Genomic DNA, 12,754 nt, shown 5'->3' with positions numbered 1-12,754 from the left:
AAAGAGATACGTGGTATGAAAGCAACAAAACTTTCCAATTTACAAGTTGTTTACCTCATAGTGGAAAAGGCGAGCAGGCCGAAGAAGACGGTGTGCAAGATATTGTAAGCAACGTCCGGACGCATCCTAAAGGTCCTGTCTTCTCGCTCCCTGCATGCTTGGCCTGACCCATTAGTGCTGGAATGAAAAATTAGAAGTCAAACAAGAGGGGAAAAAAAGAAAGAACACTGTTGTACATTAAAGCATAATATCAGCTGCATTATTCAGAGTTCAAGCGTGTGTGGTTTTTTATTTATTTGTTTATTTTTTAAGTACAGAAGAGTTAACAGCCTTTCTGATTGGTGTGTGTGTGTGTGTGTGTGTGTGTGTGTGTGTGTGTGTGCATGTGTGGTGAAAAGCCTCTGGGTGTTTATGGGCTCCTGTGATTCTGATAAGAAAAGAGAACAAAAAATAGGGTCACAGCAGCCCTTAAAGCAACCGCAAATCTGCTTTGAACTGAACATAATAACACACATTCAAAAGCCCTAATGGAAAAAAACATACATCTAGTGTCCAATTATTATGTAGCACATCTAATAAAGACTAATAACTCTAATTTTAAATTAGTATTATGACCTGTGGTGGATAAGGTGGTTATTAAGCTATAATCACTGCTCTACTGGTCATTTTCAGCCTATTTTTGTGCTCTAATTAGAAAAATGAACATTATGAGAATATTTAAATTCCCAGATACACGTCTCGCTAATGCGTTGCGCACATGTGCATTTCCTACAGACAGGAAGTAATGCAGTAGTTTTACCTGAGATTAGAGAGTGCCACGAGCAGCAGCAAGATGAAGAGCACACTGAGGGTGCACAGATACGGATAGAGCAGCACTGTGCCAGCCAACCGCTCAAATGTATCCAATGGCAACAAGCCAAAAGCCTCTTCGCACAGATAGAGACTGGCATCAAAGTCTCTGAAAGAAAGAGACAGGGAGGGAGTACGGGCTGGATATATATTACACAGATTATTGGGAGCAGCGACTCATCTGATCAACTGAAATGGCTTCATAAATATCTAGTGGATGAGCAGAGTATATTGTGTGCCAGATGTTACTTTTCCACCAGAGCTGGACGCATTTAATCACAGCGGATTAATGGCTCACTCTAGTCTCCGAGTAGATCTCACTTCTGAATAAGACACCACGATATGCCATTTGACTGATGATAAAAGGCTTAGATGTAACGCCATGAGAGATGACCAAAGACTTACCTCGTTGCCCCGAGGCCAAACTTGGCCTTTATGAACTTAAAGATGTGCTCGTCCGATTTCAGCTGGAGTATTTTCTGTCAATTAAAATGGAGAGAGTGAAGGATGAAATCATTCATGTAAGTGTCTCATGAGATCGGCGATGTGGGTTTTCATGAGAGTGAGATATGAAGAAAGATAATGAGAGTGAAAGCAAAGCTACTGTAGTGTCTCAGGAGGAGCAGGTAGAGAAGCTCTATTTTACCATTAATGACAGGGCAGACGATGTAGAACACGATTCATAGCTCACCTTGGCTGAATAATTGATGGTGAAAGTTAATGTGAGGACTAGGAGTGTGTGAAGAGCCAGTTTTCCTACTCGTATAACAAAGCCACCCATCTTTAGTCCCGTCTGAAAACCACACATACACAGGTATTAATAAATAAACTACAACAATATTCTTAGCCTCAGTTTTCAATCAAAACAGAACTGGGTGTTAGGGAACACATATAAGGCTCAGACACGAAAACAAAAGTGATGAAGTGCCTCATGTACACATTTTTTAGTCTAAAGCCCTATCCGGATGGGATGCGTTTTCAAAATGTCTTTAAAGTAATTGCTTTCAGTTCGTAGCTAAGCAATGATGCGCATCTACTGTTTTTAGGCATCGTCATCACATGTAACCTATTACATCATGTATTTAGTTGCGCTAATTCATTATACAGGAAATATCAAAGATGAGCATATGGGATTATTTGGAGAATTTACATTAGTTAACCTGTAAAAAAAAATAAAAAAATAGCAATCCAGTCACATTCTGCAATTGAACAAAAACAAAAAAAACTAAAATAATAATAATAATAATAATAAATGTGTGTGTGTTTTTTTTTATATATGGTTCTGGAAAATAACTGCTATACATGTCATTTTTCCATCCCACCACTTAAATAAATCAATTTGAAAACACAGTTTTCTGTCTTTGTTTCTTTTACATGGGTAACAAATTCAATTAAAAAACAATATGAAATAATTAAAATCTTTTACCCAGTTCAATAAAAAAATTAAGCAAAGTTATAACTCCTACATGCTGCATCTTTTCAACAAAAAATGCTATGAGCTACTGCACAGAAATGTTAAAATTGATAAAACTAAACTGCCCAAATACACCTTTAGATTCTTTTTTATTTGTTTTATTTATGTATTTATTTTTCATTCTGTTTGGTAATTCAGAATGCAATACTAGAGCTCACATCCCAGTAAGCATATGTACAGCTCATCTGGAAAGCATTGTGTTCACTTTAATCATATTTATGTACAAACACGTGATTATCATCTTTAAGGAGCATATTAACATATTCAGTACAGTCTAAACCATAAACGTTACAAGGAGATCTGCTTAATGTCATTCTAAGATCTGACAAAACGCTTTATAGTGACATACTGCAGATGGGCACATGCTGAAAATCACATGACCAGGATGAAAACACACATATTGAATAGATAAATACATGTGGTATCCGGGATTTCATGCAACGTATGTTCTTAGAATCACAAAAATAGGATTTATACTCTTACTTTCCCAACTTAACTCATCTTTACTTGTGTACTGAGATGCACACTGACCTGGAAGTGTTTGATGAAGAGGGCAGACACAATGAAGCTGAGCACCAGAGAGCCCAGAATCATAGAATTGCAGAACTGCAGTAACCACACCAATAACAGACTCAACACCTGCATCAGGTACAGAGAAACCACCTACAGGGAGAAAGAAATGAATATCCCACCACACATGAACTTCAAAAGGTGAAAAGTCTCTAATATGTGTCTTTGAGTGTTACCTGTTCCACTGTGAAGAAGTCCAGGCAATCCAGAGTAAAGATTATAAGGGCCTGCACCAGTAGGACAAACTGATTGAACTGCCATGTCAAACAGAAGCAGAAGGTGGAGACGAACACCAGCCACAGCACCACCCTCTGTGGTAGAAAGCACATGAATGCAAAACGATGTTCAATTCCAATTGCATACAAAAACAAAAATCAAACACAAAAAACTTGTTCTTTCTTCAGAGCTCATCCAATGAGAATGTTTTCCAGTGATGTACATTGGGTATAGAAAAGAATCACCCCCCTTTAAAAAAAATGCTTTGGGTCATTGTCATGTTGGAAAGTAAACCTTCTTCCAATTGACAACTTTCTGGCAGAGGGCAGCAGATTTTCCTCAAGAACTTGATGGTATTTTGCCCCATCCTTTTTTCCTTCTATCCTGACAAGTGCTCCAGTCCAGTTCAATTTTAGTCTCATCTGCCACATAATCTTCAAGGTGTGTTTTGGCAAAGCTCAGTGGTGACTGCATGTGGCCTTTCTTGAGGAGTGGCTTTTTTCTTGCAACCCTTCCATACAAGCCACATTTGTGGAGAAATAGGCTGCATTTACACTGCATGGTTCAAGTGACCCAATTCCGATTTTTCCTCCCATGTGGCACAGATCGGATATGGCCCACAACCGTGTAAGCAGGAAAAAATCTAATGGATTCCGATATACTCAGATCGGTTTCAGGCCTCATTCATATGTGGAAATAAATAATTTGCGTCTGCCATGTAAGCGGACAGATCGGATCGGATATTCCCGTCAATGCGACTTGGATGTCAAATGTTTATGAAACATCTCGCTGTACAGCTATATCTATTACAAATGAAACATCTCTAGTTGACTAGCAGAGTATTAATTTTGTTCGTTTGTGTTAAATAAGAGGCGATCTGGCACTGAAATGTGTTGCTTTTAAAATCATGCTGAGTGCTCGGCTCGTTGCCGCTGTTATCAGTGACGGCGGCTTGTGCACAGACAAGCGCTTCAATCTATTGCTAACTGTTGTGGAGACTCCATTCGGGTGAAATCTCATCTGGTTTTTTTTAATACAAAGTATGCTTTATTAATAGTGTGTGCAGAGTTTGGTCTTTTAATATCACTGTCTAATGCATTGAACCACGTCAAGTTAAGCCTGTGTAGTGTAAATGCAGATATCGGATACGGGTCACTTTTAAAAGAAGGTGTAAGCAGGTTTTCAAAAAAATCAGATATAGTCAAAAAAATCAGATTTGGGCATCCAGATCTGCAGTGTAAATGCAGCCTTAGTGATATTGTTGTCACATGCACACAATGACCATTCTTTGTCATAAATTCCTGCAGCTGCTTCAGAGTTGCTGCAGGCCTCTTGGTCGCCTCTCTGGCCAGTTTCCTCCTGGCTCTTTCATCCAGTTTGGAGCGATGTCCTGATCCAGGGAGGGTCTGTGTTCTACCAAATACCTTCCACTTCTTAATAATATACTTCACTGTGCTTCTAGGCATTGATAAAGCCTTTGAATTATAATTTTTTTGATTGTATCCATCTCCTGCCTTGTGCCTGTCCACAACTTTATCCCGTAGATCTTTCGACAGTGTCTTGCCACCCATAGTTGATTGTTTGCTTCAGTTGCACTACCAAGGACTGAAATGATCCAGGAAAGCTCTTGTTATGCTGAGCTGATCAAAATGACCACAGCTGAAAGTCAAAAGGTGATTAGCTACACCTGATTGAGTTTACAAGTCATTTTTAACAGGGGGTGATCCTTTTTCTAACTCAGTGATTCTGTTTTTTGTTTTATTTTTTTCTGATATAGTGGTGTTATATCTTTCACTTGGATGTTATAAGTTGCACTAGGTAAATCCAGCAGGATAAAACAAAAACTGTGTCCGTCTTCATTTCAGGCTGAAAAGCAACAAAATGTGATTATTTTAAAGGGGGTGATTCTTTTCTATACCCACTCTACCATATGTCAGAAAAGCAATTAGAGTTTGTGCTGAGAGAACATACTGAGAGAGAACAAATATGTGCTCAGCAGATTAAATATTTACATTTACATTTACATTTAGTCATTTTGCAGATGCTTTTATCCAAAGCGACTTACAATTTGGGGATACATAAAGCGATTCTTCTTAAAGAGGCAAACAGATACAGGAAGTGCTTGTAATACCAAGTTTTCAAGTACAAGCTAGAAAGAGAAGGAATAAATAAAGAAAGTTTTTTTTTTATTTTTTTTTTTATAATGATGACGATGATTGACAGTGTCAAAAGCAGCAGATAGATCCAGCAGAATAAGAACTGATGATTTGGAATCAGCTTTAGAATCAGAAATATTTCACACATACACTTGTAATTGCAAACCTCCATTTCATATTTCATAAAACTACTTCGGAACAGCAGCAAGCAGTCAGAAATATTTATCACAACTTACTGTCTCGTATTTTCTCAGTACTTCCAGTCATATTTTCTTTTTTCATTATTGGCCATTTTTCATTAATTTGCCTAATGAGTAAACAAAACTGACTGACTTATTTGACTGGATTACATTTATTTAAAGCTGAAGTTTGTAATTTTGTTTGTTGCCATTTTTCATTAATTCGCCTAATAGTAAACAAAACTGACTGACTTATTTGACTGGATTACATTTATTTAAAGCTGAAGTTTGTAATTTTGTTTGTTGCCATTTTTCATTAATTCGCCTAATAGTAAACAAAACTGACTGACTTATTTGACTGGATTACATTTATTTAAAGCTGAAGTTTGTCATTTTTCTGATTCTTTCTCCTATCTTATTCTAATATGGAAATAACACAATGTAAGCCATTTATAGATTAATTTCCCTGAAAACTGTAAACACTGTGGCTCTGTGGTGCTATCATGACGATCCTATCCCAATGGCACCCTAAGCCCTCAGTCTTCCTCAAAGCCCACACTTTGGTGACGTAATGCCAATTTGACTGTTGGGTAGAAGTATGCAGTGGAGCTCGCCTTAGACAAATGGGACACCCTACAGTCTTGTGGAATTAAAGGACATGGGCAAACGGTGGCCACTGTAAGTCCACAAGAGTGCAAGTACACATAGAGTGTTTGAGACATTTGTGACAGGGCCAACATTTCACTGTTAGAACATCCCAACTAGATCGACACAGCAACACTGTCTCAAACAAAAGTTTGAATTTTGGGCAGAGTTGTCGGCTTATCCAAATAACTGAGGACAGGGGGAGTGTTCAGAAACTTGTTTTTCCATTTCCGTTTGGTGATGCTGGTGGCACATTTTTGATCTAGCTCGTCATCTGGTGGCAGTAGTTCTCCAATCAAGAGTATGCTGATACTGAGACAACAGTTATTGAGAGTTGGATTCAGCTAGTGGTTGCAACATTTCCCAAGTCACCATTGCACCAGTTGAACTGAGAACAGTCTCGGACTTGGACATGTCTGCATTGCAGATAACTAATGAGTGAGCTGCTGATACTAGACACCGGCCCTCCAGGACCGAGTTTGGGCACCCCTGCTATAGATAGTCAGGGTAGCAGCTAGGGATGTAACGATTTCAGCTCACAATGGGACACGATTAATGATACTGATGTCACGAAAAGTACGGGATTTAGGACCTTAAAGGGGTCCTATTATGCTTTTTCACTTTTTCAACTTTAGCTAGTCTTGCTGCCAATCACAACACACACTGGCCCAGCTAACCAATCACAGCACATTTCGTATTTCAGAAGGCGGGCCTTCATTTGATAGAGGAACTATTCGAGCCGTTCATGCCAGACTGGGGAGAGAGGTGTTGTAATAATGTAAAATATGTGAAAAATAATGTGTTTTTCGAACAACCTAATATGAGAGCATGTACTAGTACACCCCCAAAACAAAATCAAGACTTTGTAAAAGAGCATAATAGGACCCCTTTAATAGCATGTGCCATTAAGTTTATCCCTCACAGCCTGGTTTTCATCTGCATAAAATTCAGTGTGTTTAATTAGTGTCTAACCTGACTAATGTCTATGAGCCTGCATGAACCAAGGACTTAAATGAGGGGGTGAAAGGTAAGTTTCTTTAAAAACAAATGCATAGTACAACTAGTTATATTCAGCAACATCTTATTATAACATGCAAAAACTGTTCAGTCAAGACATAAAAATGAAAAAAGAATTTTACTACTGAGTATTATGTATGCAGTGTTTAAGCATGTATTTTCACCCGCTGGGATGATAGCATTACATATTAGTGATAATCATGTGATGATGTAAAAGAAAAGATGAATATTTTTTGAACTGGTTCACTAACATGAAATGTCCAAAGAACTGGTTTGCTGAAAAGAATCAGACTTTTCATCAATAATCTAAATCTGAAATGGTTACGGAATAGACATTAATTTGATCAGGATAGAAGCTTACCTGGTGAATAGGCTTTAGCTGTGGCCTTAAGTAGCAGGTTATAGCAGCCACCTGAAGAGCAAAGAAAGGTATTGACCAGTTCTCCCTTAGAGAGATTGTAAACTCCACGCGTGTGGTATCCACTCTGCAATCAAACACAGAAAACACAAGCCTAAGCTGTGAGAAAAGAAACATAAGAAAAAAGTGAAATGAGTTGTGTGACTTTTTTGACTCTACAGTATGTTCTACAATGCAGAAACAACTATAAGCCATTCACAAGTGGATTTCTTAAACATTGTGGTGCAATCAAAGCATTGCGCTGCTTGATTGAGCTTCCCAATCAGCTCAACTAATAGATTGGTGAGGGGACTATCTGTATTGTTTTAACAGTTCAAAGAGAGCTTCTTAAATATTGAGATTTCTCCAGGGGGCACCGCCTATCAGGTGGCCCGTGGTATTGAATAAAAGAGCCTTAAATGACGAATTTCATTTCAGTGCTGTCCTTGACAGCTTCAATTCATATTTTAGAGAAACGTATCAGCTTTCACACTTACCTGAAATGAGATGCTCACTGCATCATAATAAGCATTTACGTATTTATGCCAGATGGACTGCAAAGGTGAGTTTTGTGTGTATGAGAGACTGATTGTGCACACATACCTGTTGAGAATGTACCAGACTCCACTGAGGGCTCCAGCCAGCCATGAGTCACTAAGTAACCAGCTAGTGATAAAGAGGGCGATGACATACACTGTCTGCAAAGCAAACACTGTATAGATGTAGAAATAAATTGGCTCCAAGTAGGTCTGTAAAACAAACAGACACACATACACATAGGACGGGGAAAAATAAGCTGATTCTGCAAAAACCCAAGAGAATCTATACATCTTACAAAGAAAACAGAAGTGATTGAACACCTGTATGTGAAGTATTCTGTACAAAATGCTAAGGAACACTTCTTGGTAGATATTCATGCGCTGTAGGATGTTTATTGTTCTCTTTGATTCAGTAGTGTTGTCATGAATAAGCTCATAAAGACCTGTGAACACAAGAACACACACAACCTGGTAAACGTATACAAAAGGTTAAACTTTGCACAAATAGACTTTGACTCTTATCACTTAGTATGAACCCAAACTGGCTAATTTAATAAATCATGTTCATTTGTAGTACTGCAGCTTTCATAAAACTATGAAAGCTAAAATGTAGCAAGTTGTCTAATTCTTTAGGAGGTCACTAAGTACTCTGGAAAGCATGGCTAAGAAGCACAAGTACAAAGTATCTGAAGCATAGGACTGTCACTACTGCTTAATAAGTGAGCAATCTTTTTTTATTATTTTATTATTTTTTCCTTAGGATTTAGGTACTGTTATCAGAAAATAAGGTTACATAAAAATCAGTGTGCACTCCCTTTTATAAGTTTGCTAAGTAAGACTTAAAAAAACATGCTCACCAAGTCGACATTTATTTGATCAAAACTCCATGAAATCAGTAATATTTTGAAATATTATTGCAATTTAAAATAATCATATTGTTATTATTATTTTTTTTTTTCTGTGATGTCAAAGCTGAATTTTCTGTAGCCGTTACTCCAGTCTTCAGTGTTACATGATTCTTAAGAAATCATTCTAATTTGCTGATTTGGTGTTTTAGAAACATTTCCTCTTATTATCAATGTAAAAAAAAATGTTGTGCTGCTTAATATTTTTGTGTAAACTGTGATACATCTTTTCAGGATTCTTAGATCAATAGAAAATAGAAAAGAACAGCAATTATTAGAAATGCAAATATTTTCATATTATAATATTATAAATATTTATTGTCATTTTTGGTAAATTAAATTTGACCCTGCTGAATAAAAGTATTAAAAAATATATAGTATTATATAATAAAAAGTATAAGCATTCTAAAAATAAAAAAAATCTTAGTGACCCTAAACTTTTAACAGGAGTGTACACTGATTTTTATTTAATCTTATTAAATCTCTGTTTGTGTAGATAACAGTACCTAAATCCTAAAAAAAAAAAAAAAATTACAATAATAAATGTTCACTTATTGAGCAGTAGTGCTTCAGATATAAAATAATTTTCTTTCTTTGGTTACTATGCTGCCTTACACAATAACTACATAACACTAAAATAGAGAACATTTTATTTGGATGAATTTTGACTGCTTTTAGTATCAGTTTCACAATCAGTTTTCTTTGAAACATAGTTGAGCCAAACCCATCTGTCACAGACAGATCATAGTCTAAGACACTAGTATTTTGACAGAATGTGTAGTTACTATATTTTGCCTTTGTATAGCAGTATGGCTTAGAAAATAACTAGAACTCATATGCAGGCAAAATACTTTGTTTTGAAAGGGTTCCATTATTGTAATGCAGACCAAAATTGTCATTAATTGGTATAATGGAAGTGGATTTCAAAATAAACAACCTCAACTTACTTTATACTATTGTAGATAGTACTACAGCTATGACGGTTTACAGTAATCAATTTCTATGATTGCTTAATAGAAAAGCAATGCTCTGAATATGCTTTTACTCTAATTTAAGTACAAAGGCCCAATTGTAGTGTCTAGAGAACAGCTTTTGGCACTGCTGTGTTTCTTACCATTTCAGTCTTATTGGGTAATGACCTAATTGTGAAGTTTTTCAGTGTAGAAGCACAAAGAAAATCCATACCAAATGGGGCTGTTAGGCCAATTAGATTGAGCAAAGACCACTTAGAGCAAAGTTGTACATTTCCTCTATTTTCTGAGACTAGTCACACTGATATGGTTACGTAATGAAACATTACTTTGATAGCTCTCTGATTACATAAGTGATAACAGAAAGCAGACAGTGTGGTTCGAGAAACTTGCCATTATGGACTGAGCTAAACAGGAAGAACACAAATGGGAACAAACATGTACGTATTTAAAAATTTCTGGTGATTACAATTAAATAATACTTGTCCTTATAGGGACAATATTTCTATATAAAAAGAAAAAACAAGGTCTTTAACATCAGTGTTCCATCAGAAAAATGGCATGATGCAAGAGTGATCATATAACCAGTAAACCTGTCTTGTGAATAGAGCTCAGTACCTTGCTGTATAGAAGGCGCCTTCAACATCTGTTTGTAGTAGGAGTAATAAAGGCCACATTCTGTCCGAAAGGAGATTTCACGCTCGACTTCCTACAAATGCAAGAGAGGATAAGATTCAGTAAAAATTAACTATGACAAGAAGCACAACAGGAGCAAATGGTGTTAAAATTAAATACATTTTCCATCTGTGAAAGAAATCAGAGCAGCTATCTGACCAGAATAAACAGAGATTTCATTCGCAATAAAAGCCTTGAGGAAGAAACAAAAAAAAAACAGGCGTTGTAAATATGGTGGAGTTTTAAAGTGGAAGTGGTTTTCAGACAAGAAGATCCATATGCTCCACAAAGATTAGAGTCATATGAAATGTGGTTTGAGAAGACGTATTACACTTTTATTTTTCTTCATAAAACAGCTTTAACGCTTATTTTCCTGAAAAACTCAAACACAAAGAGGCAATTTTAAGATATAAAACTATACAAACGGAGGACACTATAAAGGAATATTGGAAGATAACAGAATAAGAACTGGCTGAAAAGAACATTCACTTCATTTAACATTGTTTCTTAGCAACATTCTTGCAACAAAAATGGAGATAGATTGTGCTTCGGCTTACCTTTAAGTGTGAAAACCACAGCAGGTTTTCGTGTATAGAATAAACACACCATGCATGAAACAACCCAATAACCCCTGCCAACAGTAATCCTGCTGCTATGACAACAGCCAGCCAATGGTTTTGTCCTGGAATGTGATTCCATGAAAGCTTTAGACAGTCTTCTGTGCCCCTCTGCCCACTCTTGTAATCCCTCAGATTGTCTTTTTCCCCAAAGTTTAGCAAAGGTGGTCTGTTCTGGGCAGCCCCTGAGTTATCATCCAAATTGCTATTCCTCCTGTGACGAACCTTCATTCTCAAGGATTATTATCCTCCGTCTTCTCTATCTTTCCTAAAGGTCCCTTTGTCTTTCCCTGCTTGAGACCGCAAGCTCTTTTGTGTATCGGTCTTTCCAGACTTACTTGCCCAAAAACTTCATAGCACACGTAATAAAACAATAAAACAAAACCTCATGAGATCATTCTAAGCTCCAGTCGGCACCAACCAGCAATCTGCCGCAGGAACATTTTACATGTGATCAGAGAGAGGGGCTGAGACAGGAAGGAAGGCATGTGGGCCGCACAAGTGGTGACCTCTTGCTAGTCAGGGGCAAAAACATAAAAAAAGATGGGGGAAAAGCGCTTGGAACATCATTTAGAAAAAGTTTAAGAGCATTTGTAAAAAAACAGTCATTTGAACTAACAATAGAACGACATCCAGTTTGAAATTAAGACTGTGTGGTGCTATAACAATCATGGGCATGACTTCACACGCAATGAATTTAAAAGTTTACCCTGCTTTAGGGTGGTGTCCCAGAGAAGAAGCATACTGGATATCAAATGCCTTTGTTCAAAAATAATGGCAATATCGTCATTTACGAAACTTAGTATACTGGAAGACCAACTCCTGCTGAGAACATTTACACAGCTTCTGTGAAATTCACTGCTATTTCCCGTTGAAAGAGTGGAAACGATTATAAAAACAATGTGGAATTTGTCTGTGCTTCAAACTGAGCTTTCTGCTACAACATTTGATTAGCTGTTAACCAGTGGACATTCCCACAGCTCTTCCTCTGAAACAGAACAGGTGATTCATTTGCCTGCAAATAAAGCACACTCTTCCTCAAATGCTCACTCAGTGCTGGAGGTGCTCTTTAACCGGAGAATGAGAGAAACATATGGGGACTAAAACTGTGGTCATCCATTCACAGCCATCATTCCAGTCACGTTCAGAAAAGCAAGAGGACAGATAAAAGTAAGATGACTCATAAGCAAGCCGTAAAACACCAGCCAGCGTGAATGAGCTTCCTTTTTCCACTGCTGTCACACTCTGACTTCATTTTAAACTTGAGATGACCTTTTTGTGCTATCCATTCCCCATGCTGCACTATTATAAACCAGGCATAACAAAAACATCTTTTGAATCGGTGTCATATACATTCCTTCTTTGTCCCTTTTTTTTTTTTTTTAAACAAACACCAAAAAACAACTACATATGTGTATGTACAGCCACACATATATACATATACACATACATGTACATAAATATAAAAATGCATTCAATATATATATATATATATATATATTATTTCATTTCCATTTTGTATGTTGAAGTACTGAAATAACTCA

General features: G+C 37.0%; 1 protein-coding gene across 1 annotated transcript in view; it reads right to left on the bottom strand.

Annotated features, from left to right (window-relative positions):
* LOC107680469 (probable C-mannosyltransferase DPY19L3) overlaps positions 1–12,754 on the bottom strand; it is a 58,184-nt gene that overhangs the window by 39,489 nt on the left and 5,941 nt on the right. The window contains exons 4-13 of the mRNA XM_016476355.1: positions 10,537–10,627; positions 8,364–8,485; positions 8,107–8,252; positions 7,468–7,591; positions 3,070–3,204; positions 2,855–2,986; positions 1,541–1,642; positions 1,255–1,328; positions 800–958; positions 55–177 (exon numbers count right to left, since the gene is read on the bottom strand). Of these exons, the coding sequence (XP_016331841.1) occupies positions 55–177; positions 800–958; positions 1,255–1,328; positions 1,541–1,642; positions 2,855–2,986; positions 3,070–3,204; positions 7,468–7,591; positions 8,107–8,252; positions 8,364–8,485; positions 10,537–10,627 (1,208 nt within the window). The remainder of the gene's footprint in view (positions 1–54; positions 178–799; positions 959–1,254; positions 1,329–1,540; positions 1,643–2,854; positions 2,987–3,069; positions 3,205–7,467; positions 7,592–8,106; positions 8,253–8,363; positions 8,486–10,536; positions 10,628–12,754) is intronic.

Source organism: Sinocyclocheilus anshuiensis, unplaced genomic scaffold, assembly GCF_001515605.1.
Source record: "Sinocyclocheilus anshuiensis isolate Anshui unplaced genomic scaffold, SAMN03320099.WGS_v1.1 scaffold1496, whole genome shotgun sequence".
Classification (NCBI taxonomy): Eukaryota; Metazoa; Chordata; class Actinopteri; order Cypriniformes; family Cyprinidae; genus Sinocyclocheilus; species Sinocyclocheilus anshuiensis.
Note: the sequence above shows the minus strand (reverse complement) of the source record. Positions and strands in the feature narration are given on the sequence as shown.